The following is a 22,311-nucleotide window of genomic DNA, read 5'->3' on the forward strand; positions in this document are numbered from 1 at the left end:
TTTGTTGGCACTTGCTGATAAACCGACCTCTGTCAATTGTTACAATAAAGGCTCATCTGGTGATAACATCAACATTTGCATACTGTATAAAAAAAAAATATTCAATAAAAGTGACAGGCCCTTAAACTAAATAAAACAAACACCTTTATATAAGAAAAACTTCTCTGTCCCGCTGGACAGGGCATCTAGAAAATGTGTATCTACTGGGTACATTTTATTTTGCACTTGGTGTTACTCTTTTCAGCAGGATTTGTACCTTGATCTGCACTGATTAACTGTAACAGCTTCTCCCCACAGAAATGTTCACAGATACTATATACTTTATCTGAAAAACATTGTTTTACTTACTTTTTAGAACAAATTAACACACTTATACACATATCTAATATCTTAGAAAGCTAAATGAAAACATTTTGTATTCTCTGGAAGGTCTCTCCGTGGGAGGCAGATGTGCTGATAAGGTTGGCACCGGTCTGCCAGGACTGTTCTCTAGGCAAATAAAACAGATCTTTGTAGTCTTGGAGGCATATGTGAGTCCATACAACATCAATATAAGTGCCATCAAGAGAGCCTTGGGTGCTACCGGTTTACCTTCCTTATCCATTCACTTTCCACTAGAATCTGGATTTCACGCCTTCCGCTCCCAGTTGGACACTTCATGTGGAGAACAATCGTTTCTACCATATAATCATTAATTGATCTTAATCAGATAATTCAATTGAAGGAAAATATTAACAAATTACATCTTCCAGTTAAACATTCACATTGAGCAATATACTAAAAGTGATACATACAAACTATTTGTTCTTCTTTTTATGTATACTTCACAGAATTTTCCTATCAAACAGCAAGTTAAATCCTCAGCAGAATAAAATAATATTGTGCACACACAGAATAGATCCAAGTATAGTTTCTGATCTGAATTTTTTTTCCCAAAACTTTCCTTTCACAACAAAAAATATTTTCCAAATGGGAATCTATTTCTACTGCTGATCCACCTTATATCTGACGCATGCCTCCAATCGTGCAATTCTAAGGCACGCTAATCCAGAACTTTACATGAAATTTAACCTCAGTATTTAATATTCCCACAACACTTCTTGAATACCGTTATCAAACAAAATATGCTAATTTTGGGATAGCATATAGAGAGCTGCTGATATCTTAAACATTGTACAAACACCAGTTTGCTACCTAATACTTGGGGTAAAAACTATTCCCCTGTCACTTACACACCACTTCACAGACAATTTTCTTGGCCGTGTTCTTTACAGTAGGGAAGATACTGGCCAGGCTTCAGGTCTATACATACGAGCACATTTTCATACACACCTACCTCGGCTATTTGTATGTTCTTCAGTCGCTGGAATGGGTAATCTGGCCGGGCTGCACTTTTCATAGGTACCTTTGCTGTTTTACCTATTTCATGCCATGCGCATATCATGCAGGCTACTACAAACCCAGTGGTAGCATTATTGAATCCAGGGGCAAGCCAATTTTCTGATACCTGGCTGAACATACTCTACTTGCCAGCTGTGTCATCTCCTGCTCTCTCAATTGGCTTACCCGATGATCCAACAAAGTTCCTACTACCAATGGGCCCATAATCGTGGGCGATGACAAAAGCGTACCTAGAGTCAGTGTAAATGTTGGTATTCTTACCTTTTGTCAGGTTACAAGCCTCAGCGAGTACCTCCAGCTCCGCTTCTTAAACAGTACAACAAGGTGGGAGTGGTCTCTGGATAATTTACCTGCATCGTGACTACGCGTATCATATCTTGTACACACTGTATATGATATGGATGAGCTATTGTTCAAAAGTAGACTCTTATTTATTCTCAAAAATAAAAAAATAAATGTTATATACTTCTCCATACTCACCTGATAATCCAGAACACTTGAGTTTCCCAACCCCCATCAGGTCCTGTGAATGCCTGATTAATACCACAAACAAAAAACTGAAATCTGGCACAAAACTAACAATGTTTAGGTCATTTTCACCTCCTTGCCATCTAAATCTATAAAGACTCATCTGTGAGTGATGTCACTTCGACCTCCTGTGCAGATTTGCTGGAGGGGAGTGGTCTGCCACACAATACCTCATGTTGAGTGACTACAGCACAGCATACCCGGTGCCATAGTTGCTGTCCTGGAAGAATCTGGAACCATCTACAAAAAAACTCTAAATCTGGGTTACCCTCATACACATGTTGTAGACCTCCTAGCTCTGAGTTCATTTATTCAAAACAAAATTGTGCAGTGTCTCACTGAGACGTAACTAACCAGTCTCACAGTCTCATCCCTACTTCCCCCTTTTTGGACCCTGTGGAAGTATTGTACGGGGTTTAAAACTGCATATCCCAGCACAGTAGGGTTTGGCCCCCCTGTAGAATGCAATGGCCTAGAACAGTGAATTTCTCCTGCCAAAATTAGCATTTTATCTGTAGATACCTCGTAGCTCCTTGCTGCCAAAAACAACATACATTTTCAAAATTACATTTAGCCAGTCTTATTCTGACTCACAGGCCAGAAGTCCGACATCAACATACTGCAACAACTGGGTTAGTAGCGGCCAGGGTCCAACCTTGCAATACTGCAGCCTACTATATTGCTTGCCTGCATGTGTACAAACAGAAACTGACATTCTTCATCTAATGAAACAGAGAATAAAATGTCTGCTAAGGCAATTACTGTAAACCAATAAGATGTGTCTGGGATCTGATCAAACAAAGTATGGGAGTAGTGAACAGTAGGGGTCTGCACAAGTACATACATTTTCAAGACTCCGTGTCTCACAACATCTGTAACACATAAATATGCAAAAAGGGAAACTTCATACGTAGCACCACACATTCCAGCAGTCTATATTTTGTCATTTATCTTTTGTGCTGGACTAAACTTGTTTGTAATATTTTACTCTCTCTCTGCGTAAAGATAAGACACATTCCTACTCACAGGAGAGACATAGACACGGGAGTTAACACAACTGCCCTCCTTCCGCCTTCAGACCCACACTTGTTGCTGGAACAAAATAAAAATGCTACTGCATTTATAACTCTAACATCTGACTTTACACAGTTAATTTTTTTTAACCCCACACACAAGGCACACTACAAAGCCAGAAGCATTTACACCTTGTACATAAATTTACACAGTACTGCTGTTAATTAAATATAGATCTAAAATCAATGCTACACTGTGGCCCATCAGCCATGCAATACCTGCTCAATTAATAATCATTTGTGCCAGTCTTCTGTTCAGACTTTTCTTCGACACACACTGCACACATGTCACATCACACATGTTCACACATCACACACGTCACTCTTCATGTCAAAATCTACACCTGTATGTATTCACATATCTGTCACACCAACTTACTTGTAACCTCCCTTGGTTCATCTCTCCACAAACAACCATTTATCAACATCCACACAGCCTGCCTTTTTGAAAATTTTTCCACAGTTTGTCATAGCGTCTTGCTTACCCTGTTTGTCACAATTTCTTTGGCTGTATACCACGGGGTGCCATTCCCCCTGTCACTTTGCCCTCTAAATTCATGACGGTAATACTGGTACTACCTACAGGGTATCACCGACGAATATCCAACTTCTCTGCCCCGACTGTCTGCCACCGACGTATACTTGTGCCACCGACGGACACTTTTAGTACCTCGCGGAGTGAGGCGTTCCCGACACGCGAATATCTCAGAGCAAATGGGCAACAGGATAACCTTGTCTCCGATCCTTAAGAGTTTTTACAGAACAGCCAAATAATAAATACAATTTCAAACAGACCTACAACAATACAAGTAAAATCCAACAGCACAGTTCATTGCAGGTTCATTTTACAAAGCCTTTATCTTCCTCACCTCAGACACAGTCACTACTGGACCTACCAGACCTATGCAATTACAACTCCTCTCAACCGTCCGCTGCGTCACTGCATTCTAAGGGGGGTGGGTCATTCACTCACTTCTCAACAATTTTAACACTTCTGGTTCTAACAACCTTAACAGTTTCATTGTGGGCAAAATCCTCTCATGTCCAACATACCATGTACCTCATACCAACAATTCAAGATAGATTTACACATCTTCAACATTAACTCAAGTTAGACATACACATCTGCAATAATTCAACACACGAAAAGTTTTCAACATACCTCTTAACTCTGGATATATTTTTTCTGCGACCAGGAGATGTGACGTCATGACAGCTAATTCCAGCCCGCAATACATGAGTGAAAAGGGTTTGTGTAAGAATAAGCATCTTACTTACCGCGGTTTTGACATTTCACTATTGCAATGCCAGACCTCCTGTGACAGCTATCAGACGATTCACCTCCCGGGTTTCGGCACCAAAAACTGTTGACGCCATCATCGCCAAAATATATTAGACTGAAATTTTAGATAAGTGTATCAACTGACACTCGCTCAGGAAAGTTATCCAGATCAAAATAATAGGACATATCGGATAGAAGTAAGAGACACAGAGACCATGCTTGTATATTCAAATATCCTTCTCTGGCTTTATTGATCAAAACAATTACAATCATATCTTTCAAAAAGGGAGTAGACTTGATTTCAGCCAATTGTTTACAATATGTGACATTTGGTTCTGATTCAGCCAATAGTATACAATGAAAATATATTTGTCCTGAACTAATCATAGGCTTAGAAGACTTTTTAATTGTAAAACTATAATTTCCCAAAATATAACAGGTCACCTTGGCTAAAGAGTCAGACTTCTTAATCACAAAATGGATTCTTTAGGCTACAAGGTGGATGCCAGATATTCAAGATGGAGTCTACACTAAATAGAATAATTTAAACACATTTTAATCACTTTCACAGGAGGGAAGAGGTCTCAGATCAAAATTATGGCACTGGGTTTTTCCTCACAGGACAAGAAGGCCAGGTGTCTGTATGCCTTTCAGCAGCCTTAACTCTTTATTTTTTCATTGATGTTGCTGTACGAGATCTTGCTTATGCAGAAGAAATTGTAACTTTTTTCTGCACAGTTTGGGGTACAAAAAATATTCCGTGTAATTTACGTAATTTATTTTTGCGTCGTAAATATCTAAAAAGCGATTTTTTAGCTTTGTTTTGTATTATTTTTTTATCTTGTTTACGTTTCTTCCTAAATAACCTGTTAAATTAATTCTTCAGGTTATTACAGTCGTGTAGCTACCCAATATGTGTTATTTATTTATTTTATGTTACTTTTTTTTTTTTAATCCCATGAAGGGATACCTTTTAAACTATTTTCTTTTATACGTACAGGGGCGTAGCTAGGGGGGCAGGCGTGGCATGTGCCCCGGGCGCAACTTAGAGGGGGGCGCCAGGGCCGCACGATCCATGACGCAGCAGTCTGCCTGGAGAGAGGGAGCAGACACACCGAAGCGGAGCACTGCAGAGCAAAAGAAGTGACAAGACAGTGGTGAGTACACAGTTTAAACAATTTAGTTCCTGGCAACACTAGCGTTTCTAAAATCATAAAATAAATGACATTATTTTATGATTTTAGAAACTCTTGTGTCTCCAGGCACTTTCTTTTTGTGGCTCCCGCCCCCCACTCTTTATTTATAGGTGTAGAAATATTTGAAAAGTAAAAAGCTGAAGACATCTGAGCGGCAAACTGCAGAAATGGGCTGTGACCGTGAAAAGTCATCACATAGGTCTGGACCGGATGGAGGAAAATAACTAGAATCTAAGACGTCACTGGTGAGTCACTTAATGTAAATGTTTATTCTGCCTCTAATCAGTACTGTAGTCACTGTATGATCTGCAGCGAGATGATAGGTGGTATGATTATGATATGTGTTGTTTTTTTTTGTGAAACAGCATCTCCCAGCATATCCTTACCATTGTTTGGGCCATGCTCGGAGCTGAAAACAATTTAGTGCAGACTTATACGTCAGGGGTTGCACTAAATTGAGCTATATTTGTGCTGGTGTTGTATATATGTAATAAGCTGGGTTCTGGTACTATATATATATGTACTGAGCTTGGTTCTGGGGCTGTATTTATGTACTGAGCTTGGTTCTGGAGCTATATTTATGTACTGAGCTTTGTTCTGGTGCTGTATATATGTAATGAGCTGGGTTCTGGTACTGTATATATGTAATGAGCTTTGCTCTGGTGCTGCATATATGTACAAAGCTTGGTACTAGAGATGTATATATGTACTGAGCTTGGTTCTGGGGATGTATATATGTATTGAGCTTTGTTCTGATGCTGTTTTTATGTACTGAGCTTTGTTGTGGTGCTGTATATATGTAATGAACTTTCTTCTGTTGCTGTATAGATGTAATGAGCTTGGTTCTGGTGTTGTGTATAGAACTATATTGCTTGTAAAATGTAAAAATGGCTTTATGCTCGAGTTACATAGAAAAAAATGTGGAAAGGAAATGACACGTCATTGATTGCTAGAGAAAACAATCATGGCGAGGGGGAAGGAGATGTCAGGAAAGAGGTTGGGCGGGGGCGCCAAACTGAATCTTTGCCCCCGGTGCTGGAGAACCTAGCTACGCCTCTGTATACGTATAATGTATTAGCATTCTCCAACTCATAGAGAAGGGCCCATAAATATCACCTGTCCTCTGTTGTATCATTAACTAAAGTGTTCCAAATACCAATCTTTGTGGCCCTGACCTCTTCCTCTTGTAGAGAAGTCCAGGAATTTGAGCTATTATTTAGTCAAAGCGTCAACTAGGCTCCATACATATGCATTGCCCCTGCTCTCCTCCTCTCTTGGCATCTCACTATCTGGTAGTTGGATGGAAGAATCTGGGTTTGTCAAATCGATGGACATAGAGCGCTATCTACCAGAATGCATAGTGATTACATGGCCATGCTCGTAATCACGGTCCGCGATTAGGGGCACGGCCGGCTGCTGGCGGTCACCTGTAATTTCGGCCCGTGCTCCCATAAAGTATGGGAGCACGGTTCGTAAAAGTCAATAGATAGGACATATCCTATTTTTTGCAGAGGCTTTCTACTGCCCAGACACCATTCCCTAAATATACGGGAAGGTGTCCGTGGTCAATAGAAATGAATGGGTCCGTAATTACAGACAAATTCTACGGTCGTGTGCATGGAGACTAATGGTTTGGGTCTGTTTTTGAGCCCCGTATTTCTAGGAAAGCTAGGGCGAGATTAGTTACTGCACTCATGTTGCGCCCAATGACATGTCATCTTTCTAGGCCGACAATAGAAAGTGGCAGGGGATCCTAGTGACAAGTGTCTTGAAAATTGCACCGAATCTGAAAGCGATTTTGTACCTTTTTTATGCCTTTACAGACGTTTTTAATACTTATATATTTTAAATCCACTTAATGTCTTTCAGTTGAACAGAATTGGATAAGAAGAACTACCTAAATAAATCATCTTATCTCAGAGCTTTCTCTCAGAGGACCTAAAAACCCCACCAGGAGACAAAGGGAATAAATACAGAGCTGAATGTCCAGGAACAACATTCTCTCCTTGTTCTAGAAATATAAAAATAGAATAATTAACATGTCCTTACGGTGGAAATTCAATTAGTGATATTATCATCCCCTGGGATAGAGAACCTCCTTGTCGTGTATATACAGTATATATACACATGAGATACCGATGGTAGCTGTCCTCCTCAGGCCTTTGTGTCAGTATAATCAGGTATGTAATTATTGTATTTTTTTTATTTATATATTTTACACTGCAGTTGATCTGCTATTTGACTCATTTAAATTCTTCAAAAAAATAATAAAACATTTTTATTTTTATTTTACTGTGCACAAACTCAGAAATAAAAAAAATTACAATAACAATGCCATCATATAATTTTATTGTAAATGCCCCGTTAAAAAATAATATACAAAAAAAGTAAAAAAAAATATTTTAACACATGTAATCTTTTAATTATCTTTATTCATATTTTGTTATTTATTATTATTATGAATTTATTATTAGTATTAATTTATTATTTTTTTATTATTAATTTATTATTATTATTTTTATTATTATTATTAATGTATTATTATTATTCTATTAAGTTATTATTATTTTTATTACTATTAATTATTACAATTGGCAATACTACTAATACTGAAGAATAGTCTAGTTGTGTATTTCATATATCTCTACAATACCAGGAGGAAGATGTTTTTCTACAAGATACTATGGCTCCTCATCCAGTATTGCCTTCCCTGGCCCAGCTGTACTCTGAATGCTCCAGACCAGACGGGCATATTGTGGAGTGGAGACATCATAGTTGGAGCAATATTAAGTTTACATGTGGACAAAGTAAATAATAACATAACATACAGAGAGGCGCCACCACCAATCATCTGCAGGAGGTAAGGAATTTGTATTGTAATCCTAGATTAGGAAATGTTACAATTTTAATTCTTTTTAGGCGACTTGTATTTGTAATTTATTTCCCCACGCCGAGGTGGATGTGCCAGCATTGCGGTTGTGCCCATATGATCACTAGTGCGGAATGTGTCTGCAATAAACGTCTGTACTCCCGCTGAAACTGCAGGGATGAGTGAAAACGCAGATCAAAAAAATTAACCCTATCAGGACCATGATAAAATCTCAGTGTAGCACTAACCAATGGGTGGACTACCTTTGTGATCTTGATGGCTGGCATCACTATGAAGACCTGACAAAGGCTCCCAGGGCTGTCTCTTGTAAATGCCCATTAGGGTATACCAGTAGTACTTTCAATTGACTGTATTTGAGTTGTACAGGAAATTTCTAAAACATTTTGTTATAGTAACTGCTCTATTTTTCTTCGATCTGAGGCACGGTTAATAAAAAATGTGTTTTTGTACCTATGTAAATACAGCATTCCTTTTTTTCATCTTAGACATGGTCTTAGTGCACTTCACAATGAAAAGCAAAGTATTTTAGTGCTGTGTAAAAGCAGTTTGTTGCAATTTGTGTAATATCGGTGCACTGTCTTTTTGTTATTCCCTTTACATATTCTGAGAAAAAGAGGTTCCTAGTTTACAGCAGAGAGATGGCCACACAATAGTATGACTGAGGTTAAAGCCTTTCTAAAGCTTGACATTCACATAAGATCAAAGTCGGCCAAACACACCAAATTTCTGTGTGATCGGGAGAGAATCTAACGTTTATTAACCCTTAAGGATTGGGCATATTTTGGAGTCAGGTGAAACAACTTTAGGCCGAATGATCTAAATGATATGCCATAATTTCAAGAGATGAGAAAACACCTTTATGGGCTTAGACTGCAAATGTTTCAATTAGAATTTTTTGAAATTTTTGTTTTAGAAATTCCACAATAAGAAACTTAAAACTGGACTTCATAACTTTACTTTTTATTAAGTTGTCATTGTATTTTTGACCAATTTAAGATCATTGCCATACATAAAATCTTAAATAATTTAAATTCTTAAAATGCACATTCTTGTAGCTTTCCACTGGATACATATCTTCAATTACAGACCATAAGGTATGCGATGACAGAGATCAACAATAATCCCAACATTCTCCCTAACATCACTTTGGGCTTCCAAATTTACGATTCTTGTCGAGTTCTCCAGAAGGAACTTGAAGGCACATTCTGGATGATAACAGGACAGAAAAGAGCTATACCCAACTACCAGTGTCAAAAGAGGAATCGACTGGCTGCTTTCATTGGCTACACTACATCAACGTTCTCAATACTCATGGCTCACATTCTGAGAGTTATCAGGTATCCACAAGTAGGTTGAGATGAAAAATTCCTGAAAAATTAGTTTCATTTTTGTTGTTCCCATTTGTTACTATATGCCCATTTGGAGGTGACTTTGGAGACAATTATTTGCGAATAAGGACTATTTTTTATGGGTCAATTCACAAATAAGCTATTAGAACTCATTGATAATATGTTCTGTGTGTGCAATGATAACAGCAAACTTTACAAAGTAATTTGAGGGTATGCACATACAGTATTGTGTATAGAAGGAGGGTAGGCCTTGAAAGATTTTCTTCTGGTGTGGCCGGCACTTGTCAATCCTAATCTGCTTTCTTTTATTCACCCCTCAAAAAGACAATGGGGCAGATTTACTAATACTGTCTAAGTTTTGGACAGCTTAAACTTAGATAAGGCAGTCAGAAAATGTGCCATATTGGTGCAGGCTGTATGATAAATTAGGTGCATCTTGCTAGACATGCTTGACATATTTGTCTTCCTTATACCACCTATTAATTGACTTAGTTTACACCATTTTTTGTGCCTAAATTTTGGCACATTTTTTTGCACACTTGTCACATGCCCATATTTTCTAGAATATGCCCCTTTGCAGCTAAGCCACGCCCCGTGTTTCACGTGTCAAAAAGTGTCTAAAATAGTTAATAAATGTGGCGCACAGCATGTACGTCAGAATTTTAGCCCCAGTAATTCTTCATTTTGAAACCTTACATCAGTGGAGTGTGTGAAGAGGTTTTAGCCATGTTTTTATTACAGCTTGAACAGATTTAGACACAGACAGAAAAGCAAGCTGGCACTCCCACAGGCTGAGGAAAGCAGCTGCAGTTCCACCATGTATAGGACTCTAAAAACCCACAGAAAATTCCTAAAATAATAAATAAATGCAGCCTGAGCACATTGAGGAGCTTAGACTTTCTTAATAATCATTCAGTTAGTTGTCTATAAAGATAAAAACATAGAACAATTTTATGTTTAAAACTTTAAAAGTAAAATTTTGTATAATTTAAAAAAGAATTTCAATTGTTCAATATTTTTTTCTCATTATAGATCAGCCATGTTTCCACAAGCTCCATTCTAAGTGACAGGACTCAGTTCCCTTTCTTTCTTCGGACTGCCCCAAGTGATGCTTTCCAATCTAAAGGACTGGCCCAACTATTGCTACATTTTGGATGGACCTGGGTGGGGATGATAGCTGATTCCAACGATTATGGATACCAAGGCATACAGGGAGTCAGACAAGAATTCCTCAAATCAGGAGCTTGTGTTGAATTCCTGGAATATATCCAGTACAATCGTCCAGATCGCAACATTCCACGTATCATCCAGACTATCGAAAAGTCCAGAGCTAAGATAGTAATAGTGTTTGCATCTGATTTTGATATCATTACGCTGTTTGATCAACTTGTACAACATAATATCTCTCAGAAGCTTTGGGTGGCCAGTGAAGGCTGGGCAACTTCCAACTTGCTGTCTTTTGATAGATATTCCAAGCTCCTAGCAGGAACTATGGGCTTTGCTTATGCCAGTGAACATATCCCAGGGTTCCAGGACTTTATAGAGAATTTTAATTCCTCAAATCTCAAAGAGCCCTGGGATGGGATGTTTTGGGAGGCCAATGTTGGTTGCTCATTTCTGGATTTCAAGGACACAACATTCAACCGTGAAAGGCCAAAAAGAAATTGTACACTTGATGAAAGATTGGAGAACTATCACATAAACCTGAATAATATCACCAGCTTACGAAATTTATACAACCTCTACAATGCTATATATGTAATTGCAAAAGCTTTGCATGACCTGTGTTTATGTAGAGCTGGAGGAGGCCCTATTCTAAATGGAAGCTGCCCGGGTAGTTTGAACATTAAACCATGGCAAGTAAGAAATTTGCACTTAAAAGTTGTCTTACGAAAGTTTAAATGAGAAATAAGCAATTGCCTATACCTAATATATGGTTATTAAAGGGGTATTCCAGCCAATAACAATTATATCCTATCCACAGGATATTTATTTATTTACATTGCATTGTCACCCTTCACATCAGTCTCTATCCCAAATGGGCTTACAATCTAAGTTCCTCTCTCACACACAATGGGGTCATACAAACACATACAAACACGGGTAGAACATACCAACTCCATGTAGATGTTGCCCTGGGTCGAATTCGAATCCAGGACCTCAGTGCTCCAAAACAACAGTGGTAACCACTAAGTCACCCTATTGCCCTGTTAGATGACATATTTTAGATCAGTGGAGCCCATTCCTCCAGTCTCCCGTTCCTTCTTACAGAATGTGCACAATGATGAAGAGTTGCATGAAATGATGGATTTCCACCCAAAACCTTAAGTATAACGTAGTCAAGGTTAGTTTTCCTTCAATGACAAAGTATTGGCACCCATCAGCGGCCCGCAAATACGATCATGGGCCTCTGATGGGGTGCCATGGCAGTACTTCAAGGACACTGCCTCCTATCATTCTACCACCAGCCACGCCTGACAGGAACTTCCACAAGGAGGTCTACAGACTCTGTTCCAGGTCTCCACCTATAATTCCAGTCCACAAAGGATCAAGGTGACCTTTTCACTAGGGTCTTAACTCAAGAGTTACCAACCGCTACCTTTCCTAATGGCTATTCCAGCTTTACCTAGGACTACAATCACCAGGCCATGTTTCAGGCCTACAGGGCAACCAGTCCCCACTGTAGCTTCCCCATAGGCCCACCAATCTAGGGATCTCTTTATTTCCCTACTAGGCCACACTACAGATTTCCCCTTCATTTGAGCACAGTATCGCTAAGTTGCGCAACTGGTCCCCACTTTCCAGGCTGACTCTCTCTACAGCCCAAGAATTCTTTCCAACGCTACCCCTTGGCTGACAATACTTCAGCGATGGCCCACAGAACTCCATCAAGCCATCCTCTTTCATGGCCTGCCTCTGTCAGCCCCAGACCCTAAAGTCTTCCAATAGCTCATTTTCTGCTGCATGACACCTACTTCTTGGCTCCTCCCAGCAAACCAGCCTCACTGCTTTTCTGCAAGAACCCGCTCAGTACAATCAGCAGTCTTCTCTTTAAATACCACGTAGGCCCTTCCTCACCCAGTGTTATTCTCTATCCCAGCAGCTGAAGCCTTCAAATTTCCCCTTTATCCACAGCAGGGAGAGAAGCCTACTCTGGTCCCCAGATTTCTTCCCTACTGCACACCACTCACTTCAGTAGCCCGTCCAGCACCTCACAAGGTTCACCTGCTCTCCTCCCCATAGCCTCCAAACCAATCTCTTACAAGGTCTTCTCTCCGTCCCTTCTACTGTCAGTGTAAGGGCTCAACCCATTAGTGTCTCCACACTTTACCTCTTGCCAACATCAGTTTTTTTCTGGACCGCCAGACCTTTTCACTTCCCCGTCACTGTTTTCCTGAAGCCTCTCACCACTTTACTTGATAACTATAACGCGCACGCGGCATCCTTTGCGGCCTGCCCTCCTCCAGGGACCTACAAGACAATGGCTAAATATAAACAGTGCAAGACATCATCACATCAGGTGCCCTAACATTCGTAAGTGCCAGGTACCTATATAAATAGAGGATACATATATAGTTCATAGGCTGTAAAAGTGGGGGGTACTTAGATCACCCTCCTTACAAGTTCTTATTTTGTTAGTCAGGTATAGAAATTCATTGATGACTACCTGCGTGCCTCCAAATCAGGCACAAAAACAGCACTCTGAAGACCCTTTATATAACAGCCTACATCTTTGCCTCCTGACCCCTATAAGCATGACTTGGGAGGATGTGGGGGGACTGGGATTAACTGAACTCAAACTTGAATTTTCTAGTTTGATTGGAGGTGTGCTTAGATAACGGATAGTAAAGTGATCTGAAAATAGAGCAGACCAGCCACGAGGGATGCAAATTTCCTTCAGCTTCACTGTGAGCCTATCAGCATTTTTATAGGATTTTATGAGATTAGATAAAAGAAAAATGTATTTATTTTTTAGCAGGAAACAGCTCCACTCTTACCCAAAGTCTGTATCTGGTATTGCATTTCAGCCTGATTTAAAGAGACCCTCCAGCAATTATTTTTTTTATTGTGGCGCCTTTTTGTAAAGTACACATGGTAAAAGTTAGGTCAGGTCATTCTATTACTAGGCGCTTTGTTGCAGAAATATCCCGGCTGCAATTATGTCACATGACCGCACTGTGACCGGCCGATTCCTACAGATTCTGCTGTGTGGACCGGAAGTCACTTTTACTATGCATTCCTATGAGACTCAAATTGAGCGTCTTATAGGAATACATAGTGAAAGAGAATTCCGGTCCACACCGCAAACACTGTAAATATCGGCAGGTCACAGAGCAGTCACGTGACATTATAGCGCCAGGGATATTTCTGCAACAATGCGCCCGGTAAGAGGATTACCTGTTCTACCTTTTACCAGGTGTACTATACAAACAGGGGCCCCAAAAATAGCTGGAGTGTCTCTTTAAGTTTTAGTATATGCAGAATCTGGAATGTGTTTTTTCTGCTTCATTCTTCCGCAAGAAATGGGACATGTGGTTTTCAAAAATATTGCATGCCACAAAAACAGCTGAGGTTTCGGCCACATTTCTTTTACTACTTCTCTATAATCTCTCCCAGATGCTCCTTTCTATAGCAGAGAAGTAATAGAATTGAAACTTGACTTCTACCAGTCTGTATTACACCACATCCACCTTGTTTAATTTTAATTATAGACTTCTACAATGGTGACCACACAATGACAGAAGACCATGTCAATGTTATGACAGTTTTTGCTGTTTTAATTTTTTTGGTAGAGATTCTAAATTATTTTTCTTATTATTTTTACCAGAAAATTTAACAAAAAACATCACTTATAAACATAGCCTAGTAGTCAAAATTATAATGTTTTCTGGCATTACATGCTAAGCAGCAAAGTTGTGTGGCCTGATACACTAATGGGGGTAAAAATATTCATAATAAGTAAAGTTTTTTACAATACTGTGTTATTATAGTATTTATAAGTCTAATTAACCTATAGAAGAGAACGATTTTGAGAACTAAATTTCCCTAAGAGAAACTAGAATTATTATATTAAACTATATAAAAACTCAAAAAATTGGGTCTAGTCAAAGGCTTAATTTGACGCTCATGGACCCAAATGCAAAATCTGTAACAGGGCCGTTCACCCTTCATGTGCCCTTTATCATGCTGGTGTTTTCTTTTGAGACAGAGGGGTCTTTGGACCATCTCATGCATTAGGGTCTAGGTGAGATAGCTACCTCTGTACCCGTTTTAGTTATGGCCAGTTATGGATTTACTCCTCCAGCACTAGAATGGCATTCCTGATCACCATGCAAATTTTCCAAAAACTACTCAATGACAAAAAGTGAGGGTCATACCCGAGTTCCGGTGACTGAACTAGTGCATGTATGACAGGTAATAGGAGGGGAAGCTTTACCACGAAATTCAACTAGTGGCACCTTACAGTTTTTAAATAGTCTTTGTAGCTTTTTTTATTTTTTAACAATTTAAAAAGTTGACTGGTCATGACCTAGTACATTCATAGTTTTATAGTTTAAGAACTTAATGATCCATTATATTCTCATTACAGGTTCTCCATTACATGAAGAAGGTCCGAGTAAAGCTAAGTAGTGGAAGGGATTTGTTTTTCGATGAAAATGGAGACCCTCCTCCAATATATGATATTGTCAACTGGCAAATAGACCGGGATAATTCAATAAAACAGGTCAAGTTGGGAAGTTTTAACAGTACAGCCACTCACAGAGGAGCCCTAACTATAAACACAAGTTCTGTCCAGTGGCCAATCGGAAATGAAAAGGTAAGAAAATTTCAAAAAATATGTTGTCGATAGATGTGACAATGATATTTGACAGGTCAAAGTTTGGGGTTGTCCATGACAGAGCTCGGCAAGCTGTATAAGATGAGCAAATAGTCCAGGGGAAAATTTTGAAATTGTGGAGCCACAATTTCCTCATATAAGGCTGAAATAGAGATCTGTATTAACCCCTTAAAAAAGTTTTCCAGCTTGTCTACTATTCCCCCCCACCCGATCCTCCATTGCTATCAATTAATAACTTTTAAAATTGCTCAATGTGTAAATGGTGCCACTTTCACCCTACTCTGCAACGTGGCCACATGGTGCTGGGGCTGCTACGATTTTTCTGCGAAGTGATGACGTTTCTTTCCGAGTCTGTGGCAGTGAACCCTTCACTCACATGCCATTCGGGGGTGCAGGATACATGTAGGGCAGCATTTGAGTGCTAAAATTGGAGAAACCGAGAAGCAGCATTGCTAGACAAGCGAGGCATAAAAGTGTTATTACTTTTTTGTTATTTTAACATATTAGCTGCAATTTTTTATTTTTTTTATAAGCCGGATAACCCCTTTAAGTACGTGGCCTATTTTGAGCCTTCGGAATGCAGCAATTTTTATCATTCTTTTCATTACCGCACTGTGAGAGACAATTTTTCATTGACCATGGCTTGTTTTTTGTTGGACAAGTTGTATTTTTGAATGACACCATTTTGGAGTACATATAATGTACTTGATAACTTTTATACATTCTTGGGGAGAATGAAAAAAAAAGACAGCAGGTCCGTCATTGTTTTTGGGGTTTGTTTTTTTAGAGAGTTTATTATGAGATATACAATTAGGTCCAGAATTATTTGGACAGTGACACAAGTTTTGCCATTTTAGCTGTTTACCAAAACATATTGAGTATACAGTTATATAATCAGTATGAGCTTAAGGTGCAGACTCTCAGCTTTAATTTGAGGGTATTCACATTCTAATTTGAGGAAGGGTTTAGGAATTATTGCTCTTTAATATGTAGCTGCCTCTTTTTCAAGGGACCAAAGATAATTGGACAATTATATCAAAAGCTATTTAATGGGCTGCATGGGCTATTCCTTCGTTAATCCATCATCAATTAAGCAGGTAAAAGGTCTGGAGTTGATTCCAGGTGTGGCATTTGCATTTGGAAGCTGTTGCTGTGAACCCACAACATGAGGTCAAAGGAGCTCTCAATGCAAGTGAAACAGACCATTGCTAGGCTGTAAAAAAACTGAAGAAATCCAACAGAGAGATAGCACAAATGTTAGGAGTGGCCAAATCAACAGTTTGGTACATTCTTGAAAAAAAAAGTGCACTGGTGATCTCGTGAACTCCAAAAGGCCTGGACGTCCATGGAAGACAATAGTGGTGGATGATCACAGAATCCTTTCCATGGTGAAAAAAAACAACCTTCACAACATCTCACCAAGTGAAGAACACTCTCCTGGAAGTAGGTGTATCAGTATCTAAGTCTACCATAAAGAGAAGACTTCATGAGAGCAAACACAGAGGGTTCACCACAAGGTGCAAGCCATTAATCTGCCTCAAAAATAGAAAGGCCAGATTAGACTTTGCCAAACAACATGTAAAGAAGCCGCCCAGTTCTGGAACAGCATGAAACTAAGATCATCCTGTAGCAGAATGATGGGGAGGAAGAAAGTATGGAGAAGGCTTGGAACGGTTCATGATCCAAAGCACACCACATCCTCTGTAAAACATGGTGGAGGCAGTGTGATGGCATGGGCATGCATGGCTGCCAAAGGCACTGGGTCACTAGTGTTTATTGATGATGTGACTGAAGACAGAAGCAGCCGGATGAATTCCAAAGTGTTCAAGGATTTACTTACTGCTCAGATCCAACCAAATGCAGCAAAGCTGAATGGACGTCGATTCACAGCACAGATGGACAATGATCCAAAACAGACTGTGAGAGCAACCCTGGAGTTTATAAGGCAAAGACGTGGAATATTCTGCAATGGCCGAGTCATCACCAGATCTCACCCCGATCGAGCATGCATTTCACTTGTTTAAGACAAAACTTAAGGCAGAAAGACCCACAAACAAGCAACAACTGAAGACGGCCGCAGTAAAGGCCAGGCAAAGCATCACAAAGGAGGAAACCAGCGTTTGGTGATGTCCATGGGTTCCAGACTTCAGACAGTCATTGCCTGCATAGGATTCTCTACAAAGTATTAAAAAAATATATATATTATTTATGTAAATGTTAATTTGTCCAATTACTTTTGAGCCCCTGAAATGAGGGGACTGTATAGAAAAATGGTTGCAATTCCTAAACGTTTCACAGGATATTTTTGTTCAACCCCTTGTATTAAACCTGAAAGTCTACACTTCAATTGCATCTCAGTTGTTTCATTTCAAATCCAATGTGGTGGCAGCAGAGCCAAAATCATGACGATTGTGTCACTGTCCAACTAATTCTGGACCTAACTGTAATTAACATGTTCATTTTATTCTGCAGGTCGTAACGATTGCAGAGATACAGTACCAAACATGCTTTTTTTCTTTACTACTTTTGCACCTTTTGTTTTTGTATCACTGTATACCAAGACCCATAACTTTTTTATTTTTTGTTGACGTAGCTGTATGAGGACTTTTTTTTGTGGCTGTTGTTTTAATGGCTTGTTTTTTGTGGCACGACTTGTAGTATTCATTGGCACCATTTTGGGGTACATATAACTTTTTGAATTTTTGATTAACTTTTATTGATTTTTTGGGAGCTAAAAAAAAACCAACAGCAATTCTGACATTGTTTTTAGCAGAGGTGATCATATAGATTCTACACTAAACAAATGTGTTACAAATTTTCCAAAAGTTTTGTTTTTTCGCGAATATGAAACTTTTGAACGAATTACTTAATGAATCGCTCAAAATGCTGGTACTTTCTGGGGATATAGAGAGGAGAGAGAGGACATCAGACAGAAAGTGAGAGATAGTAAAACACAGACTACAGATAGATAGTGGATTAGTGGCAGTGACTATGTTTAATAGTGAGGAGAATAGAATAGAGAGATAGATTTATAATAATTTGATAGAGAGAAAGATTTTAGAGATAGACAGGAGTCAGTCAGGGTCAGTGTGTTAGTTGGCAGGCAGCCATTGCTGTGAGTGAGTGCTGCTGTAGCTAGACATTCCTCACATTAATTTGAATTACCAATCACATCACATCACATCACATCATTCACAAGTCTTCTTCAATAATATTAATCTTGGTGCTGATAGTGTGCCACTGCATCCTGAAAACAGACATCACGGACGTGATGTCACTCATTGCTTTGCATATATCTAATTGCTAATATAAGTGGCACCAAAAATTGTCGTATTGTTCTGTGTCAAGCATTTATACAGTGCCGTTATACTTCATTCTATGTCCAAAGTTATTTTATTTTTAAAAAGCATAAAAAATCGGAAAGTGCAATGTGTTTTAAAACCGTTAACTTTGTTAACTCCGGCCACCATAGCCATATATGTTGCTGTCATTTTGACATTTCTAATGATGTCTTGGTGTTAAAGAGCTTGAAAAAGGGTTGGATATAATCCTATAGGACCTCAGAGTGTCATACACAACATTTCATGGCAGTCGGGTCACTTTCGATCCGTGATGATTTCTTGGAAAAAAAGCAAATCTGACGGCCGCTTTGATTGGATCGGACCTAAAATTAATTTTGGGAAATTCTCTCATCTATAATATTTAGTTGTTTTTTTTTGTTATATTGTTTTTTTTTATGATTTAATATTTTTGTTAAAATAAACATTTTGTAAGGGTGCTGCAGACGCTAGGGGTTAAATGGATGGAATCAGTGTTATCAGTGAATCAGTGTTATCTCTGATCCCGTTGAAGCAGTATTTTGGCTGTATATTACAGCAATACCCGCTCCCCATCCTGTGCTGTTACCAGTCAAAGAATTTCAGCCCTTATTATATTCTATATGAGAAATAAAGCTCCATTATGGGAAAAAAGTTTAAACTTCAGCTAGTCACTTTTTGTTTTTAATTCCGCAGAGCTATAAAAGGAAGTTCAAAATCCATGTTAGACGTGTTAACCTTAATAATTATTTATTAATTTCTAGGTTCCTATCTCTAGCTGCACTGAAAGTTGTCCACCTGGTTCTCGGAAAGCTTCCATTCCAGAAGAACCAAGTTGTTGCTACAAATGTGTTCCCTGCTCACAAGGAGAGATTTCCAATGAAACCGGTGAGTTTGTGATGGAATTAATATCCCAATATTGCTCAAGTACAAGAGAATCAGTCGGTCCTGCTGTGAGCAGTAGTCCTCTAGGCATTCGGCAGTACACTGCCCACAGAGGCACGAAAGGGGCTGTGGTATAAGTCTTGGGAGGTGCCGGACTTCGTAGGTAAGGCCATATATAATACAATGCAAGTAAAAAGGGAAAGCCACACTCACCCGGTCTGACGTAGAAAATTGTTTATTGCTTGTAAAAATGTTGTGGGGGTAGGACAAAGACAGTGTCAGGCACTGAGTGCAGCTTTTTTTCTCTCTACTTGCATTGTGTTACATAATGTCCCAATATTATCTAATTTTATATGTGCTATCTCTTCCCAGATACAACTGATTGTTCTAGATGTCCTTGGAATGAGTGGCCGAGTGAAGAAAAGGACAAATGTCTACAAAAAACTATAGAATACCTCTCATATGAAGAGACTTTGGGCATCACGTTGGCATCCACCAGCGTTACCTCTTCCTTTGTTCCTATAGCCATTTTAGGGCTACTGATTTTTTATAAGACCACCCCCATTGTCTGTGCCAACAATTACACCATCAGTTGCCTTCTTCTGATATGCTTATCCCTTTGTTTTTTGTGCTCCTTGGGATTCATCGGTTATCCCGAAAGTCTGAAGTGCCTTCTACGTCAAGTGGCCTTTGGCATGGTTTTTGCGTTATGTGTTTCATGCATTTTGGCCAAAACGATCTTGGTTATGATTGCCTTCAGGGCCACTAAGCCCAACAGTGATTTACGGAGATGGTCCAGTCCTCAGGTGTCCTACTTGGTCATTTGCATGGGCACTGTCATTCAGTTCTTCATCTGTACTATATGGCTCCTTATTTCTCCTCCCTTCCCTGAATATAATGTAAAAGCTAAGACTGGAGCCCTAATAATTGAATGTAATGAAGGCTCACCCACAGCTTTTTGGATTACTTTAGGATATCTGAGTTTCTTGGCCCTTATTAGTTGTCTAGTTGCCTTCTTGGCAAGACAACTTCCTGACAGCTTCAACGAGGCCAAGTTCATAACTTTCAGCATGCTGGCGTTTCTTACTGTCTGGACATCCTTCATACCAGCCTCAATAAGTACAAGTGGTAAATACACTGTGGCTATGGAGATCTTTGCTATCATGTCCTCTACTTGGGCCATTCTTTGTTGCTTGTTTTTTCCTAAATGTTACGTTATGTTATTTCACCCCCATATAAACTCAAGAAAACACCTTCTTGGAAAAAATATTATTCTACGCCTCAATTAAAAAAGTTTCTACCAAATAATGTTGTGTCTGTATTTTTCAGTAAATGTTTTTAGGTCATGTAAGAACAGGATTACACATACAAATATGGCTAGTAGCTAAAGTAGTTCTCTGATTATTAGCCTTTGAGATACACCAGGCTACCACAACCCTGACCATGGTGACTTCTATGTTATGTCGGATATAGCCAGCCAGGGGTGGTGGACACTGAAAACAGAGGGCTCTGTGTATGAACAGTATATGGGCCATTTGTTTTTCCTAAGCAAATTCAATGAGAGCTGGGAACTTGTCATAGACCATTACATTCACGGGTTCCCAGACACCCTCACTAGTCTGCCAATCCTCCAGTAGTTGCGGGAATGAGCCTTGTCCATATGTCATATGAACATGAACGTCATAAAGGGGGTCCGCTGCCCAGGACACTCTTCAAAGGGCTGGAAAGGTGGACTCAGCGTGTCCATGCATAAACTGGCCAGAATGTGTTGCTACGTTTCTTCTGTAGCAGGAAAATGTGAGGCTGGTTGAGCCTTTCCCAGCAGATCATCACAGGTAGAGACGCCAAACTCGCAACCATCATCTGATTGTTGTGTTGTCCTTTTTTTTCTTCTAAAAATGCTTCTTTATCTGCTAATACTTTTAAGGTAGCAGTGGATACCACGAATGCATTACATCTGTAAGTAAATGCTATTACTTGCGGGTAATCCACAAGTCCAGAGAGTTTAAAATACATTTAACTGGTTCCCGACCGCTGGCTGTATTTTTACGGCCAGCAGCCAGGGACCAGGGTCCTTAAAACCCGAGCCATATACTTTTTGCGGCTCAGGTTTTAACTTGCTGCCCGCGCGATCGGGCAGCTGAATGTCGGGTCTCCGGCTGTCAGTGACTGCCGGGGACCGTGAGGAGAAGATAGAAGCAGCTTTCGCTGCTTCTGTCTTCTCTGATCACTTGTACACAGGAGCTCAATGAACGCTGTATATATGAATAGAGGAAGCGGCCGCGCCGCTGTCTCTATTCCTCCCGGTGATCATGTGACTAGACACATGATCGCCGGGTGCCGTTACTGATAGACTGCTGCTGGGTCTTACTAGACCCAGCACAGCCCTATTAGTGACAATCGTCACTATGAGAGGGCTGATTTCCCCTGTAACGGGCTGCTGTGCAGCTCCAGTTACAGTGGAAAAACATGATGTAAAAGAAAGAAAAAAAATATATAAAGTTCCCCAAAGGTCTTTTTTGACCTTTGGGGGACAGACCATAGTAATAAA

General features: G+C 39.5%; 1 protein-coding gene across 1 annotated transcript; it reads left to right on the forward strand.

The window, feature by feature from the left end:
- The first annotated feature begins 9,471 nt into the window (after positions 1 to 9,471).
- Positions 9,472 to 21,049, forward strand: LOC142750575 (extracellular calcium-sensing receptor-like). Its single transcript, XM_075859573.1, has 6 exons — positions 9,472 to 9,717; positions 10,752 to 11,579; positions 15,310 to 15,537; positions 17,406 to 17,477; positions 19,640 to 19,763; positions 20,133 to 21,049. Exons 1-6 carry the CDS (start codon positions 9,472 to 9,474, stop codon positions 21,047 to 21,049), a joined length of 2,415 nt encoding a protein of 804 aa, XP_075715688.1.
- The last annotated feature ends 1,262 nt before the right edge of the window (positions 21,050 to 22,311 follow it).

The sequence above is a fragment of the Rhinoderma darwinii genome, chromosome 3 (genome assembly GCF_050947455.1).
Source record: "Rhinoderma darwinii isolate aRhiDar2 chromosome 3, aRhiDar2.hap1, whole genome shotgun sequence".
Classification (NCBI taxonomy): Eukaryota; Metazoa; Chordata; class Amphibia; order Anura; family Rhinodermatidae; genus Rhinoderma; species Rhinoderma darwinii.